Below are 16972 nucleotides of genomic sequence, written 5' to 3' on the forward strand. Positions count from 1 at the left end.
GGCCCCTTATATAGTGTGGGGGGACGGGTCCTGCTCAGATCCTCTTTGGGTGGCCTGTGTCTGCTCAGTTCCTGGTGTGACCTCTCTCCAAGATGCCTGAGCCGGGGAAGAAGCCAGGTAGCTTCAGGCCTGGGGTTGGGGCTGGGTGTGGGGCAAGGAGGGCTGGGGCAGCTACTATTGGGACGTAGGCCTCAGAGTGAGTTCCTGAGAGTGGGGGCTGTCTTCCGGGTCTTTTTCTGATTCTCAGTTTCTCCTTCCCATCCTTCTGGTAGAGTGAGGGCAAACCAGAGGACCATTTCCCTGTCCCCATCCCATCTCTTCTGTAGCAAGATGAGGCCCGGGCTGGCCTTTTGGGAAAAGGCCGCCACAGGCAGGAGCCCAAGTTGAGTCTAGACTTGAGCCCGTCTTGCTGAATGCTCTTCAGCAGGCCCTTGCCCTCTCCCGGCCTCAGTTTCCCTATCTGTACAAGGAGGTATTGGGTTGGTTCTCTCCAGCTGTGAGATTCTCTGCTTTATGAGCCTGCACCCCCGTGGCCCCCACACCAGGCGTGACTCCCATGTTGAGGTAATGCAGCCCGTCTGTTCTGGGAGAGGGTGGTTAAAAGAGGCCCCTAATCCTGGGCCAAGGGCAGAGAAAGTCACAGCCCAGGGACCTGGTCCTGGCCTGTGCTCTTACCAAGGTCGTGCAGGGCAGGGATCCAGCCCCCCAGCCCCCAGCCCCTCCCAGGCCAGCTTTATCTCAGTTGCTGATTCTCAGCCTGAGGCCCTTGGAGAACAAATTTAGCCACATTCAAGTAGGCAGAGTACCTGCCCCTTGCTAAGGGCCCCGGATGGTGGGGGAGAGAGGGGGCTGGGCTTCCCCAGGCAGGGAAGACCACCTAGCACAATTCTTGTGTGGAGGTTAGGAACACAGCCCTGGCTCTCCTGCCTCCTGGCTGTGTGATCCTAGATAAGTCACTTCACTTCTCTGAACCTCAGTGTCTGAGAAATGGGCATAATAACTGTGTCTACTTCACAGAGCCACTGGAGCATTAAATGAGGTGACGCATTAAAGTGCTTATCGCCGTAGTTAGGAAGAGGGGGTGCAGGGGCGGGCTGCATGGGAAAATCAGGGGCTCCTGCAGCCTCCATGGGCCTGTCTCAGTCTCAGCCTTCAGCAAGAAGCCGAGGTCAGCGGAGGTGGCCGCCGGCAGCCCTGTCGTGTTCGAGGCCGAGACAGAGCGGCCAGGAGTAAAGGTGCGCTGGCTGCGCGGGGGCAGCGACATCAGTGCCGGTGACAAGTATGACCTGGCAGCCGAGGGCACGAGGCACACTCTGACAGTGAGGGACGTGGGTCCTGCCGACCAGGGATCCTACGCAGTCATCGCTGGCTCCTCCAAGGTCAAGTTTGACCTCAAGGTCATAGAAGCAGGTAAGACCCTGGTCAGCCTTCCCTGAGGTTTGAGCTTCTGGGGGCAGCCCTGCCATGTCCCCGTCGCCCAGGGTATAGGAAGTGCTTTTCTATTTTGGCTGTGCCGTCTGCCAGGAATGCCCTTCTCATCTTTTTTGCAGCAAGACCTCTCTGAAGGTCCCCATGTGCCTCCCTGGCCTGTTCCAGCCTTGGTGGAAGTAGGGGAAATTCAGGGATGGCTAAGGCACAGTGGCCACTGGATACCCACTCACAGATGGGGACTTGGCGGCTGTGGGTGCTGGCAGGGAAGCCCTGGTTGCTGGGGGTGTGGAGGGAGCCCCAGCCCAGCCTGGGGAAGGAGAGGAAGGACAGAGCTCAGAGCTGCTGGGGCTGATCCGCCAGGACGTGGGCACACAGTCAGCGAGGGGGAGAAGGCGAGATGCACACTGCTGATCTAATCAGCCCGCAGAGACGGAGGGGGACCAGGGACGGGAGGAGTGCTCTCTGGTGAGAAGCTGCTCCCCCACCCCTGCCCCTGCCCCTTCCAGAGAAGGCAGAGCTTGTGCCCAGCCCTGCTCCTGCCCTTGCTGAGGCTCCTGGCGCCCCCGGCAAAGCCCTGGCCTCAGCCACTGAGGAGAAAGGAGGCTCCCCGAGTCCTGAAGGTGAGAGGGGTGGTGCAGGGAGGGCCAGGGCCAGTGGACGGGGTGACCCAGGGCAGGTCTCAAAGGCCTCCGTTCATAGGGTCAAGCTCAGCAGTCCCTGATGGCTTGGGTGCCCCTGATGACCCCATTGGCCTCTTTGTGATGAGGCCACAGGACGGCGAGGTGACCACAGGTGAGTGTGGGCTGCAGAACCCCGGGGTGGGGTGGGGAACCAGGCAGCAGGGCACCCCCCAAGCCCAGCCTGGCACCCCTCTCTGTAGGTGGCAGCATCACCTTCTCTGCACGTGTGGCTGGAGCCAGCCTCCTGAAGCCACCCACGGTCAAGTGGTTCAAAGGCAAGTGGGTGGATCTGAGCAGCAAAGTGGGCCAGCACCTGCAGCTGCACAGTAGCTACGACCGGACCAGCAAGGTGGGGCCTGCGGGTGCGGGGAGCCCCTGGGAGGCCCCAGAGGCACAGGGAGTCCTGGGGCTCACCCTGAGACTGAGGGCACACAGGAGGTGCAAGGAAGAAACCTGGGGAGGCCGGGGAGGCCCAGGGGACCTATGGGACCTGGGGGGCTGGCAGGGCATGAGCATCTCAAGGGGGCGTAATAAAACTGGGGGAGGCGTCAGCCAATGAGGACGTAAAGCCCCTGGACAGATGTGTATCAGAGCCCAAGCGGCCCTTCATTATACAGATGAAGATACCAAAGCTTGAGAGGTTTGTCACCCAGAGCCAGGCCTTGAACCTGTGCTTTGACTCCCAGCTTCTGCTCCTCCTCGCACTCTTCCACGGTCCTGGCCCAGGCAAGTGGGCCTCTGGCAGGGCAGGGCCAACCTGCTCAGTTGCGTGGGTCGTGCACTGCACAAAAGTGCCTCATCTTAAGTGAACGTCATTTGCCTTGTAGGCATCACAGATTTATATTTTATCACCACCCTGTGCCAGCAGAGGGCAGTCATGTGTCTTGAAAAGGGGCTCCTTTTCCTGTTTGCACAAAACCCTGTGGGTTAACTAAACCCGGAGGGCTGAGAAGGTTGGTGGCCATTAGCCACTCCCAGCCTTCTTTAGGAGTGAAGGGCCTCCTCTTCTGGCCCCTGGTCTCCCCTGACACCTCACCTCCACAGGTCTACCTGTTTGAGTTGCACATTACAGATGCCCAGGCTACATTTGCGGGCGGCTACCGCTGTGAGGTGTCCACCAAGGACAAATTTGACAGCTGCAACTTCACTCTCACTGTCCACGGTGAGGGGAGCCTGGCGTCTGTCTGGGCTCGGGGTCCCCTGGGGTCCTATCCCCCATGTCTGCCCCCATTTCCCAACGCGAAGGAGGGTACCTGGTCCTGCTCAGTGCAGCTCATACAGGGCCATGAAAGAAACCCATGGAGGCTTCCAGGGTTGGGGTGGGGTCTGACAGCCACGTCCAACTCTCACCTGGGGTCTCAGTCATCGTGGTGTCCCAGGCTCCTGGCACAGGTGGACAGGCGAAGGGTGAGCCCAGAGCTGAGTGGGAGATCAGCCACCTCTAAGGGACTGGCAGCCAGCAACTGCCCCATCAACCCCAGAAAGGCTCAGAATGTGGGGTCCCAGGGTAGACGGCCACTCTCACGGGTCACGGATGGGCAGGTCTGTGCTACTCAGAGATCCCAGGGCCAGGCTTCTGGGATCCCTTGGTGCCCCTTCCCTGTCTCACCTCCCTCTCTGCACCCAGAGGCCGTTGGTCCTGGAGACCTGGACCTCCGAACAGCATTCCGCCGCACGTGAGTGGTTCTCTCTCCTCGGGGCCCGGGGGAGGCCAGCGCTGGAGTCTGAGGCCCCTCGGGGTCAGGGCTGCGAGTGATGTGGTGGGGGGTGTGGGGGACAGAGATGAAGCTGATAAGGTTGGGGGACAGCAAGATCCCCTGCGCAGGTGAGGAACTTGTTCTAACCCCCACAGGAGCCTGGCTGGAAGTGGTCGGCGGATCAGGTACCCCTCTCCCAGCCCCTACATACATACACCCCGGGGGTCAGATGGGTAGGGAGCCCCCATCTACATACATACACCCCAGGGGTCAGATGGGTAGGGAGCCCGCATCCAGCCAGTGTCCCTTCCTCTCCCCACCCCCACCCCAAGCCCATTCCAGTTGGCTCCACTGCAGCCTTACTGGGGGTCCCTCTCCACAGCGACAGCCATGAGGACGCTGGAACTCTGGACTTCAGCTCACTGCTGAAGAAGAGGTGAGCCCCTGGGTAGCAGCGCCTGAGGCAGATGGCCAAGCCCCGGTTCAAATCCCGGCAACGCGGTTTTCTGACTGTGCGGCCCGGAGCCGGTTACTGAACTCTCAGAGCCGGTTTCCTAGTCTGTCAGCGGGGACAGTCCTGGTGTTGGGAAGAGCAGAGGGCTCTGCAGACATTGTATCCTGTGAACTCACATCCTCACGGGGTCACCCACGGTCCCCGACACCTGAGTCTACGAGAGCTTACCTCAGTAGGCTCCGGGGATCCAGAGAGGCTGGGAATTGCTCCGCCAGTCCCTCCAACTGACTCTGTGTCCTCTCCCTCTCTCTCCTGGACCCTGCGTTATGGCTGATGCTGCCGCGGCGCAGAGAGTAAGCATCAGGCGGGGGCTTTGGGGCAGCAGCGTGCTGGCCGGGGCTGGGAGTCAGACGGACCTGGGTGTGGATCCCCACTGACCAGGGCTCTGAGCTTCGGGTTCTCCCGATACCCACCTGCCAGAGCTCAGGAGGGGCAAACAAGGCAATGTGTGTGGTGCAGTGTAAATGGAGGGGCAGGGGTGTGTGTGGGGGGGGCGGGCGCAAGGGCCCATGGGCTGTGGCCCCAGGTCCGTGTGGGCAGGTGACCCACGCCTCTAACGGTCCACTGCCTTTCTGCCCTGCGGAGCAGCAGTTTCCGGAGGTGAGTGCCTGATGAAGCCCGCACCCCTGTCACCCCCCCTTCCGCCGGGACTCCCCCATGCTGAACCTTAAGTCCAGTGCCAGCTCAAGCTGCACCGGCAGAGGGGAAGGGGCAGAGGGGTGGGGCAGCTCCTTGGTCCTGGGCCCCAGGGGAGGGCGGAGGGGTCCACGGGGTATCCCTTGAGGCCTCTTGGCCGGACTGCGGATGCAGGGACTCGAGGCTGGAGGCGCCAGCCGAGGAGGACGTGTGGGAGATCCTGCGGCAGGCACCCCCGTCCGAGTACGAGCGCATCGCCTTCCAGCACGGCGTCACGGACCTGCGTGGCATGCTCAGGAGGCTCAAGGGCATGAAGCGGGATGAGAAGAAGAGCACAGGTGAGCCGGCGCCTGCTGTGCGAGAGGACAGGGCACGCTCGTGCGCACACACGGGGCGGGGGGCGGGCGGGGGACAGTCCAGCTTAGCCCAGAGACACACAGCGGAGACCCGGAGAGAGAACGGGGGTGGGGCCGGGGGGGTGGAAGGACACTGCTCTCTGGCACAGCCACCAGCCACCACGGTGGGTGTGCGCCTTCTGGGGAGCAGGGGCGGCAGAGCGGTGGGGGGCAATGACTGCGGTGCTCAGCCTTTCAGAAGAAGTTGGAGCCGGCCTACCAGGTGAGCAAGGGCCACAAGATCCGGCTGACCGTGGAGCTGGCCGACCCTGACGCCGAGGTCAAGTGGCTTAAGAATGGGCAAGAGATCCAGATGAGCGGCAGGTGCGGTGGGGTTGGGGGGGTGGGAGCAGGCCCGGGAGCTCAGGGGGGGCCCTGGAGGCTCCCCAGCCTGCTCTCCCTGCCTCTTGCGGCCCATGTTCTCTATCTCTGCCCGGTTCCTGCCTGTCTCTCCCCATTTTCCTCTCTCTGGGTCTGATTCCCCACCTTCCTGTCTCTGCCTCTGTTCTTGCTCTTTTTCCCTTCGTCTCGCTTCCTCTCATCGGGACGCTCCCGTGGCCCCTTCTGCTCCACAGCAAGTAAGGCCTGGCTCCTGGGGGGAAGGCTTGGGGTAGGGGCACGGGGGTCCCAACAGGAGGTTGGGCAGGGCACCCGGGGCCCAGGAGGTGAGTGATGGCTTTCCCCCGACTCTCCTGCGGCCCGGGGCGCAGGTACATCTTCGAGTCCATCGGTGCCAAGCGCACACTGACCATCAGCCAGTGCTCACTGGCGGACGACGCGGCCTACCAGTGCGTAATGGGCGGCGAGAAGTGCAGCACGGAGCTCTTCGTCAAAGGTGGGCCTGGCCCGGGGACCCTGGGAGCCTGCGGCCCTGGGGGGCAGGGCTGCAGATAACCAGGCCATCTCGTACTGCCTATGTGACAGAGCCCCCCGTGCTGATCACTCGGCCCCTGGAAGACCAGCTAGTGATGGTGGGACAGCGCGTGGAGTTTGAGTGTGAAGTGTCCGAGGAGGGGGCCCAGGTCAAATGGTGAGTGCCAGGGGCATGGGGGCGTGGGCAGGGCTAGGGGTGCGCACTGTGGGCCTCCCCGAAGGAGGCCACAGTACTTCCTGCCTGCCCACTGGCCAGGCTGAAGGATGGGGTGGAGCTGACCAGGGAGGAGACCTTCAAATACCGGTTCAAGAAGGACGGCCAGAGACACCACCTGATCATCAATGAGGCGACGCTGGAGGACGCTGGGCACTATGCGTTGCGCACAAGTGGGGGCCAGGCGCTGGCCGAGCTCATCGTGCAGGGTGAGGCCGCTCAGCCCCAGCGCCACCCCCAGCCGTGTACGGGAACCAGGCACACCTAGAATGGAAGCCTGTGTGACCTTGGGCCAGTCACGCTGACGCACTGAGCCTTCCCTTTCTCATCTGTAAACTAGAGCTGCTGAGGTGGCCACCTCAGAGAGCACTGAGGGGTCAGATGGGCCTGGTTAGTGTCCCCCCCCCCCAGAGATTCCTTGTGTGCACTGTACCACCATCTGCACACACGCATCACTCTCATGCGTGCACACGTGTTTTCACATGCCCACGTGATCGCCACAGGGATTCACGCCCACACCCCCACACACCCTCCCCAGCTCACTGGCTCTGCCCCGCCCCCCAGAGAAAAAGCTAGAGGTGTACCAGAGCATTGCGGACCTGACGGTGGGCGCAAAGGACCAGGCGGTGTTCAAGTGTGAGGTGTCCGACGAGAACGTGCGGGGCGTGTGGCTGAAGAACGGGAAGGAGCTGGTGCCCGACAGCCGCATAAAGGTGTCCCACATTGGGCGGTGAGTGTGCGGGGCTCAGCCCCATCGCAGACGGGGGCGGGCAGATGGGGGGGGGAGACGCTGAGACAGAGACAGGCAGAGAGGCAGAGGGAGAAACAGAAAAGCAGACAGACAGAGACAGAGACTGAGATAGAGACACATAGAGAGACAGGGAAAAACAGAGACATAGAAAGAGAGAGAGACAGAGAGACAGACACTGGACAGAAACTGAGATGGACAAAGAGAGAGAGACAGAAGCATACAGAAGGGAGACCTGCAGAGGCCGAGGACAGAGACAAGAGAAGCCGTGAGAGAGACAGACAGGCTGGGAGCCCCCCGGCCCCCGGCCCCCAGCTCATGACAAGGGCAGGGCAGGAGGCCACCCGGAGGCCAGCTCTGGCCAGGGGCCCTGACTCTCTCCCACTCTCTTACTCATGCCTCGAACATCTGGGCTGGCCCATGCTGGGCCCAAGTTCACAGAGATTAGTAAAACCAGCCCCTGCTCAGTCTCCAAGGGCCCAGCCAAGGGGCACTTGTAGATTGTCTACCTCTGAAAACACGTGAGGGACTGGAGAGTCAAAAATAGAGAAAGAAAGCATTTAAAATACCAGACCGCCACTGAGCTAGGGGTGGGGCAAGGGGCCCTTGGAGCCCTGACTGTGGTAAAGCTGCTGGGGGGTGGGTGGCCCGGGGGGGTCCCCTGAGCCACCACTTCTCTGCAGGGTCCACAAACTGACCATTGACGATGTCACGCCTGCGGACGAGGCTGACTACAGCTTTGTGCCCGAGGGCTTTGCCTGCAACCTGTCGGCCAAGCTCCATCTCATGGGTGAGCTGGCACCCGGCCGGGGTGGGGGCCCCGTTGCCGGGCTCTACCTTCGCCCCGCTGCCCCGTGCCACTTGCTCACCCTTCTTTTGCAGAGGTCAGGATCGACTTCGTGCCCAGGCAGGGTGAGTGTCGGGACCTCTTCCCTGCGCACCCCTCCACCCGTGTCCCCCTCCAGTCCCAGGCAGGAGGAAGAGCAAGGAACCCGGGGTGGGGACCGCAAACCCAGCCCCAGCTCTACCACTCACAACTATGGGCCAGTTATAATCTCTAGAAACCTCAGTTTCCTCATCTCTAAAGTGGTAATCCTGATAGGACCTCCTCCATGGGAGGCAGGAAAGATGAGATGAGAAGATGTGAGACTTCATTATTAAATCTTTTCTGCCTTTGTTTTTTTTAATTATTTGTTTTTAGAGTGGGGAGGGGCAAAGGGAGAGGGAGAGAGAGAATCTTAAGCAGGCTCCACACCCCGCCCAGAGCCCGACTCAAGGCTCCATCCCACAATGCTGAGATCATGACCTGAGCCAAAAGCGAGAGTCAGGATGCTCAGTGGACTGAGCCACCCAGGCGCCCCAAATCTTTTCTGCTTTTAGAAGTACCCCTGCTGCTTGTAGATTAAACATCTATCAGGCATTCTGGAGTCCTAACTTCGGGAGAATAGTCCAGGCTGAGGCATGCTCTAGGTCAGTGCTTTCCAAACTAAGTTCACTGACTAGGCTACTCCATTTTAAAAGGGGTTCCATGGTGAAGTAAGTTTGGGAAGCACTGAACCCTGCTCCACCTCTTGCTGATTCAGAAACTGTGTTAGCATGTCAAAGGCTCTAGAAAATCCCGTGGTAAGGAAATAATGCTAAACTGTGTTTTAATCCAGGGTTTCCTACTTGATTTGACCATGGAAACATCTTTTTTCTTTTTTCTGGCGGGACATTGGTGTTCCCCCTAAACACAGTGTGAGAAATGCTACAGTAGGCGACCCAGCGTTACAGACCTCCCTGGGAACTTCCTGGGGGGAGCGGGGGGGAATGGAAACGTTCTAGATCTTGACGGAGGGGTGGTTGCTCAGGTGTACACATTTGTCAAAACTCGTCAAGCTGTGTGCTCAAATGTTGGCATTTTATTATGTGTAAATTTTACCTCAGAGTGATTTAAAAACAACCAGGGACACATGCTCCTTCCAGTTTCCCCCTCTGTCATGGGCCTTTCTCCGACCTACGCCATTCCCCCCCCCCAGAACCTCCCAAGATCCACCTGGACTGCCCGGGCCGCAAGCCGGACACCATTGTGGTTGTGGCCGGGAACAAGCTACGCCTGGATGTCCCCATCTCCGGGGACCCTGCGCCCACTGTGATTTGGCAGAAGACCATCACACAGGTACTCCCTCCTCCACGTCCCCATCTGTCAAATGGGCGCGTGGGACTGCCCGTCCCCGACCCACGTGGGGGCACAGCCTACAGCCTGTCACTGACACTCAGCTGGCCTGGGGGTGGGGGGTAGGCGAGGTGGGCAGCAGAGTGGGGGTGGGGCAAAGGGGGGGGACAGAGGTGCCCCTGGGCAAGAATTCCCTCTGGGCTGAGTCAGCACCTGTCCCCACCCCACTTCCCTCCTGCTCTGTTCCCAGAAAAACAAGGTCCCGGCAGGGCCGGCCCCCGATGCCCCGGGGGATGCAGGTGCCAGTGACGAGTGGGTGTTTGACAGGAAGGTGAGTGCGGCTGATGGTGGGCTCGAGCTCTTTGGCCTTCTGTCCTCTTCTGCCTACACGGTCTCCACCCTTCCGTGAGGTCTCTGTGAAGGCGCCACACCTGGCTAGCTGTGCTCCTGCCCCGGGCACAGTCGCTGTGGGACCCCCGAGCCTCAGTCGGGCGCAAGTCCCCTTAACATTGCTGGGACGTCCTCCTGACGGGGCTGTTCCCTGGCTCCCGGCTTCCCCACCAGGGAGTGGGTTTCCCTGTACGACCAGCTGCCTGGGCACCACTCAAGTCAGCTTTTCCGGGCACCGTCGGCTCCTCCACCCACCTGAGAGGTCTTTCAGGTTCCCCAGCTCTGTAAGGTCATGTTATCCCCATTCAGCAGATGAGAAAACTTAGGCACAGAGAGAGAAGTTCCACGACAGAGCTAGGGCTAGAGCTAGAGCTAGAGCCCAAGACCCTCGCCCCAGTGCTTTGCCTCCGGCAGGCACGAAATCAAGGTTTTGGGACTAGACGCTCACATGAGAGGTTTCCACTCAGGCTGCGTCTGCACCCCGGACCCTGCTCTGAGCTCTGATCTGATCTCGGGCCACCGCAGAGGCTGTCGAAGCCGGTGGGGTCCGACTGGGGCCCTTCTCCCCAAGTTCCCCTGCCCCCCCCAGCTGCTGTGTGAGACCGAGGGCCGGGTCCGCGTGGAGACCACCAAGGACCGTAGCATCTTCACTGTCGAGGGGGCAGAGAAGGAAGACGAGGGTGTCTACATTGTCACGGTGAAGAATCCCGTGGGCGAGGACCAGGTCAACCTCACAGTCAAGGTCATCGGTGAGGCTGGCTGACCCACGGCCAAGAGGGAAGACAGAGGGGCAACCAGGGAGGGCCCATCCGTTCACTCATTTAGTCATTTGACAAACATCACAGGGCGTGCTCTCAGCTCCGTGGAGAGGATTGGGATTAGGGCACGGGGTGAATATGGGCAGCGGGAAACCATAAAACATTGATCACAGGCTGGTGACATGATCAGAGCCACATCGTAGAAATGTCCGTGGGGCAGTGGAGGCAGGCTCTAGCTATTGGTTGGGGTAGTAAGAGAACTAGCAGCATTGGTCCTGGGCCCCGGCAGGGCTGATGTGGGTCCACCCACCCCCCCAGATGTGCCAGATGCCCCGGCGGCCCCCAAGATCAGCAATGTGGGTGAGGACTCCTGCACGGTGCAGTGGGAACCACCTGCCTATGACGGCGGCCAGCCGGTCCTGGGTGAGTGGAGGGCACGGGAATAGAGCCCAAGGGCCGGGGTGTGGGGGTGTCTGGGCCCCGGACTGGAGCTCCTGCCTCCCCTCCATCAGGCTACATCCTGGAGCGCAAGAAGAAGAAGAGCTACCGTTGGATGCGGCTGAACTTTGACCTGCTGAGGGAGCTGAGCCTTGAGGCCCGGCGCATGATCGAGGGCGTGGTGTATGAGATGCGAGTCTACGCGGTCAACGCCGTCGGCATGTCCAGGCCCAGCCCTGCCTCCCAGCCTTTCATGCCGATTGGTGAGGCTGCCTGGCCTGGCACTGCCCCTCGCCCTCCCCGGTCCGCGGCTGCGCTGTGGGCGGCCACCACACTAGGCACTTACGTCATGGTCCCCTTTAAGCCTTAGCAGGGGACAATCCTCTTCATTTCACAGATGAAGAAAGGGGGTTCCCAGAAGTTAAATGACTTGCTCAAGGTCACCTAGCTGGTAGGGGTGGAGCCGAGACTCACACCACTCTGATTGTTGGTGCCTCTCAGGCCTCACTTTCCACATCTTTAAAATGGGGATGATGACAATATCTACTTTATGGAACTGCTGTTAGGATGGCATAGAGCAGGTGCTCAATAAATGTTAATGGTCCCCTCTTGCCCACTCCCTTCAACCAGGGTTTGTCATATATGGGACAGAGTGAGGGCGCTGGCTGCCTGGGGGTCCAAGGGGCTTGGGTCTGTGGAAAGGACCCTGGACTGGACTTGGAGATGGAGTTTGCAGAGTCGGCTCCATCACCCCGGGGAGGGCCATCTGGGGTCACGGGGGGTCGAGAGGGAGGAACAGACGCTGAGGGTGTGCCAGGCTCTTGAGCACAGCTGTCCCTACCAGGACGTGACAGGGGGTGGGGCAGCTGTCGGGGCAGGGGCAGGCGCCCCCCTCTGGCCCCAGGACGGGGCACAGCTTGCAGCAAGGACGGGGTGGCAGGGGCGGGGCCGGGGGTGGGGGGGTGCCCAGGCCTCTCTCTTTAGGGACTGACTCCCAGTTTGCTGAACTCTTAGTCAACTCGTCTAACCATACAGCGCCAGGAAACTCCCTGTTTTAGGCCGGTTTTTCCTTAAATGCTACATTTATAGCATTTCCTCCGTTGTTGGACAGAAGAGGCTCCTTGTAAGCACGTTTGTGTTCTTTGGGGTATCATTTCCTATTCAGAGCTCTCTTTTGTGTTGCTGTTGCTGTTTGTTTGTTTTTAAGCCTATCTAGAGACTTGTCTTTTCACGGAGCTGAAATATTTCTGACAGAGCTTGGAAGCCAGACAACAGGGAAAGTGCCCGTGTGACCAGTGGCTGGTCGAGGGTCTGGGTCACAGCCCTTTGGTTTTCTGGGTGGTGCTGGCCCGCCCGGACCCCTCTCTGACTCGCCCTCTGCCTAGGCCCCCCGAGTGAGCCCACCCACCTGGCGGTGGAGGATGTGTCCGACACCACCGTCTCCCTCAAGTGGCGGCCGCCGGAGCGCGTGGGAGCCGGAGGCCTGGACGGCTACAGTGTGGAGTACTGCCGGGAGGGCTGTGAGTGCCCCGGCCCCGCCCTGGGCCCCCACCCAGCACCCTCCTCTGAACCAGCCTCCGGGCCAGGCACCTGTCACCCCGCTGGGCCCCAGACGGCCACGGGAGGGTGCGCAGCGGGGTGGGCTGTTGATGCTGACGCTGCCCGTGGGCTTCCCCCCCGCCAGGCTCGGAGTGGGTGGCCGCCCTGCCGGGGCTGACAGAGCGCACCTCGATGCTGGTGAAGGACCTGCCCACCGGGGCCCGGCTGCTCTTCCGTGTGCGCGCCCACAACATGGCAGGGCCTGGAGCCCCCGTCGCCACCAAGGAGCCCGTGACGGTGCAGGAGATACTGCGTGAGTGGCCCCTGTGCAGTCACAGGACAGACCTGCCACGGGCGCCCTGGTCCTTGGGGTCAGTGGAAGGGGGCACATCCGGGGAGCCCCTCCTGGGAAAAAGGACCGAACGCTGTGCAGGGACAGGAGGGTCGGAGCCTTTATTTGTGCCCCAGGCCCAGGGCAAATATTTGGAGAGGGCTTCCTGAGTTTTTCCGGGACAGGGTTCTGGGACAGGGAACGTGGAGGTCATTACACCATTGTCTTTGAGCTCTGTTCTAGGAGCCTCTCAGTTCCACAGGTACTGTCCCTGTGCTCATGACTCAGCATCACATTGGCCCATCTGGGATCCACTTCCCATTCTTCTATTCCCAGCAAAGGATCAATTATGTAAGGATTGGAAAGAGGCAGCAGACCGGCGGAAATAGCCTGAGGGATAGGGTGGAGACCCAAACCCTACATTTGCATCCTGGCCTGTGACTTGCTAGCTGTGTGACCTCGAACCCGTTGCTCACCCTCTCTGATCCCTGCCACTCAGAGTGGTGTGGTGAGGCTGAGGTGGAAGCAGGGATTTTGTAGATGATCTGGGGCTGGGGCTGGGGCTGGGGGAACTAAGGGAGGGGCATTTTCCTGCTCGCGTCCGGAGGGGAAGGGCTCTGGCGCTCCTCGGGGAGAGCTTTCCCCTTGCTGAGCCACCCACTTGGCACCCACAGAGCGGCCACGGCTCCAGTTGCCCAGGCACCTGCGCCAGACCATCCAGAGAAAGGTTGGGGAGCCCGTGAACCTCCTCATCCCTTTCCAGGTAGGGCCGGCCACCCTCCCTGTCTCCCCCCGCCCCCCCACCGCATGTCATCTATGCCTAGCAGGGAGATGTGTCTCGGGGCTGACCAGACCCTGAAATGCCACCCAGTCGTGCCAGGCTCGGGGGTGAGCTGTCCCTCCCCACAGGGCAAGCCCCGGCCTCAGGTGACCTGGACCAAAGAGGGGCAGCCCCTGGCAGGCGACGAGGTGAGCATCCGCAACAGCCCCACAGACACCATCCTGTTCATCCGGGCTGCTCGCCGGGCCCACTCTGGCACCTACCAGGTGGTGCTGCGAATTGAGAACATGGAGGACAAGGCCACGCTGGTCCTGCAGATCGTTGGTGCGTGGCGCTGGGGCCCCTCCTCTGGGATGCCCGGAGCCCCCGCAGAAGGTGGGGGGCCAGGTCAGGAGGTGTGTTCCAGCTGGGCTTTCTCCTGCAGACAAGCCAAGCCCTCCCCAGGATATTCGGGTCATTGAAGCCTGGGGTTTCAACGTGGCTCTGGAGTGGAAGCCACCCCAAGATGATGGCAACACGGAGATCTGGGGGTACACAGTACAGAAAGCCGACAGGAAGACCATGGTGAGCCTGGGGTCCCGGGCCCCCCATATATACCCTGCCTAGGGCCAGGCAGACCTGGCCCCAGCTCCCGCCTCAGTCGTTAGAATGGGCCTGCCGCTCATCCTCCCTCTCTGACCTGGTTCCCTCCACAGTTGGGGTGCAGACAGCAGGGGTACCCAGAAGAGGCCCCTGGCAGATAGTAGGGCCGGCCCCCAGAGAGCCCCCATTTCCTCCACACCCCCAGGAGTGGTTCACTGTCTTGGAGCATTACCGCCGTACTCACTGCGTGGTGTCAGAGCTCATTATTGGCAATGGCTACTACTTCCGGGTCTTCAGCCATAACATGGTGGGACCCAGTGACAAAGCCACCACCACCAAGGAGCCTGTGTTTATCCCCAAACCAGGTGCTGTACCTTTACTCCCACCCCCAGCAGGAGCTGGGGCAGGGAGGCGGTGGGAGCAGGGAGGGGGCCGAATGTGGGATCACACTCTTGGTACAAAGTCCTATCACCAACAGGCATCACGTATGAGCCCCCCAACTATAAGGCCCTGGACTTCTCTGAGGCCCCGAGCTTCACCCACCCCCTGGTGAGCCGCTCAGTCATCGCGGGCTACAATGCTACTCTCTGCTGTGCTGTCCGGGGTAGCCCCAAGGTAAGGAGCCTGGGGTCCTGGGCCAGGCCGACTCAGGAGGCAGGGTTCAGAGGCTCCAACCACCAGCGGTCCTCTCCCCAGCCTTTCCCTGCGTTCTATCCCACGGGGGCTCAGGGCCAGGCGCCTCTGCCTGAAGAGGGCCTTTGGCAGTCTCCATTGGCTCCCTGTTCATTCCCTGCTTGGGTATCGTGTGGACTCCAATGGGAGCCCCTAGAATAGAAACAGGTTCCCGCGAGGTCTCCTGTCAACCTGAGATGGTCTCCCTTCCTCCCATTACCTGACGTACAGCCCAAGATTTCCTGGTTCAAGAATGGCCTGGACCTGGGGGAAGATGCCCGCTTCCGCATGTTCAGCAAGCAGGGAGTGTTGACCCTGGAGATTAGAAAGCCCTGCCCCTTTGACGGGGGCATCTATGTCTGTAGGGCCACCAACTTACAAGGCGAGGCACAGTGTGAGTGCCGCCTAGAAGTACGAGGTGAGGAGCCCATGGGACCAGGGTCCGGGGTGGTGGAGAAGGCAGGGAATCAGCTGGGACCCTGCTGGCCCCACGCAGCTGTTCTGGCTGAAAGAGCAATGACCCTGTCGTGTCCAACGTGGGCATTGGCTTCTGGGCTCTGCTGCCACAGCTGCCCCCTCGGCCTCCCAGGAGCCTGTGGGGGGGGGGACATGCAAGGGGGGAGGACATGCAAGGTGCTGGGAGAGGGAACACACATGTGGCATGGCCTCCTTCTCCCCTGCAGTGCCTCAGTGACCCAGCTGGCTCCCCGGAGACGGCCAGGTACGTCCTCCAAGCCATCCCGACGCCCCCGGCCCGAGTCAGAGGCCGAGCCCTGGCCCTCGGTTTGGGGATGGCCATCAGGAAACAGAGGCACAGGTGCCTCTTCCCAGGGTTTCAGTCAAGTGCATTCACAAGGGAACATGTGTTACAGGTGCTGCAGGATGGCGGCCCATGTCCCGGGAGCCTGGAAGGACGCTGAACAAGCCGCCTTCCTGCTGTTGGATGTGTGTGCTCAAGTGTGTATCCGGGGGCTGGGCTGGGGAAGCGTCAGGATGGCAGGGCCATGAAGATGAGCAGGCCTGGGGCTCCGCACAGACAGAACCACCTGAGCTCCCCCTGGAAGCTCTCAGGACTTTGGGGCAGAAAGCGGTGGGCTCAGGAGATGGTGGTTGGGGATAGGCCTTTCTGGCCTGCCACGTCTTCTCAAAGGGTAAGGGCAATAAAAGACGACTGCAGTCAGAGAGCTGGCTCTTCTTGTCCGATGTGTTTGTTTTCACAAAAAGCCCAGGGAAATACACTTGACCTTCCAAGCAAACTGAGGCAGGTATTCTGTGTCCCGGGTGAGAGGGGAATCCTAAATTCACAAAACACTAGAAGAAACCTCCGTCTTCCCCCACGGCGTATGTTCTTCCAGTGAGGAAAGCAAGGGGCAGTGATGGAGGGAGGTGTATTAGCCACAGAGCCGACACCCAAGGCTCTCCTGCCTGGTCCCCTGTGCTCTGTACGCTCTTCGTCCTGCTGACCTGTGCTCACAGCAGCCTGGACGTGGGGCGGAGCTGAACTTCAGTGTGGGGTCTGGGCCCATAAGGCCTGGAATGGAGCTGCCCCAGGCTGCCTTGGGGTCCCAGTGCACAAGAAGCCCACGGCCCTTCCACACCTGTTTCCCAGTAGGAGAGGGCAGTCCTGTCCAGCACAAGATTGGGAACCAGGGCCCTCCTCTGCTCTTCCTTCCCCCATGGGAGCCTAAATCCAGTCATCATACTTTTGGGAAGAGGAAGCCAACGGGTCTCAGAGGTGCCCTAACAGAATGTGGATGGTCTTGGGGCACCTGGGTGGCTCAGTCAGTTAAGCATCGGACTCTTGATTTTGGCTCAGGTCAGGATCTCAGGGTTGTGAGATTGAGCCCTGCATGGGGCTCCATGCTGGGTGTGGAGCCTGCTTAAATTCTCCCCCCCTGCCCCCCACACTGCTCTCTCTCAAAAAAAAAAAGAAAAGAAAAAAAGAAGCGGATGGTCTTTCTTGTCCTAGGGAGTGCCAGAGGTCTCCCCATGGCATAGAAAAAAACAATACTAGGAAGCCTGGTCCTAGGGTTGCTTCTGTCCGAGTTCTACCCAACCCAAGGCACTTCTGGCCAAGAGCTCAGAGCCCGGGGCTCCAGGCCCTGTCCGAGTCACACCCCAAGTCACACCCCCCTCTC

The 16972-nt window shown here is 60.7% G+C and overlaps 1 protein-coding gene across 1 annotated transcript; it reads left to right on the forward strand.

Annotated features, from left to right (window-relative positions):
- On the forward strand, positions 1-16024 carry MYBPC3 (myosin binding protein C3). Its single transcript, XM_073904619.1, has 34 exons — positions 1-117; positions 1144-1410; positions 1938-2051; positions 2131-2223; positions 2312-2460; positions 3156-3273; positions 3739-3787; positions 3964-3993; positions 4191-4244; positions 4908-4922; positions 5133-5296; positions 5545-5677; positions 5929-5931; positions 6064-6188; positions 6278-6383; positions 6483-6649; positions 7005-7170; positions 7872-7978; positions 8071-8100; positions 9207-9346; positions 9594-9674; positions 10323-10482; positions 10810-10914; positions 11004-11192; positions 12315-12449; positions 12614-12781; positions 13474-13562; positions 13709-13904; positions 14005-14144; positions 14368-14527; positions 14641-14777; positions 15066-15252; positions 15518-15555; positions 15707-16024. The coding sequence occupies exons 1-33, from the start codon at positions 93-95 to the stop codon at positions 15526-15528; spliced, it is 3813 nt and encodes a 1270-aa protein (XP_073760720.1). The 5' UTR covers positions 1-92; the 3' UTR covers positions 15529-15555; positions 15707-16024.
- Positions 16025-16972: the final 948 nt, after the last annotated feature.

Source organism: Callorhinus ursinus, unplaced genomic scaffold (assembly GCF_003265705.2).
Source record: "Callorhinus ursinus isolate GAN/ISIS: 27379988/994484 unplaced genomic scaffold, GSC_fseal_2.0 scaffold21, whole genome shotgun sequence".
Lineage (NCBI taxonomy): Eukaryota > Metazoa > Chordata > Mammalia > Carnivora > Otariidae > Callorhinus > Callorhinus ursinus.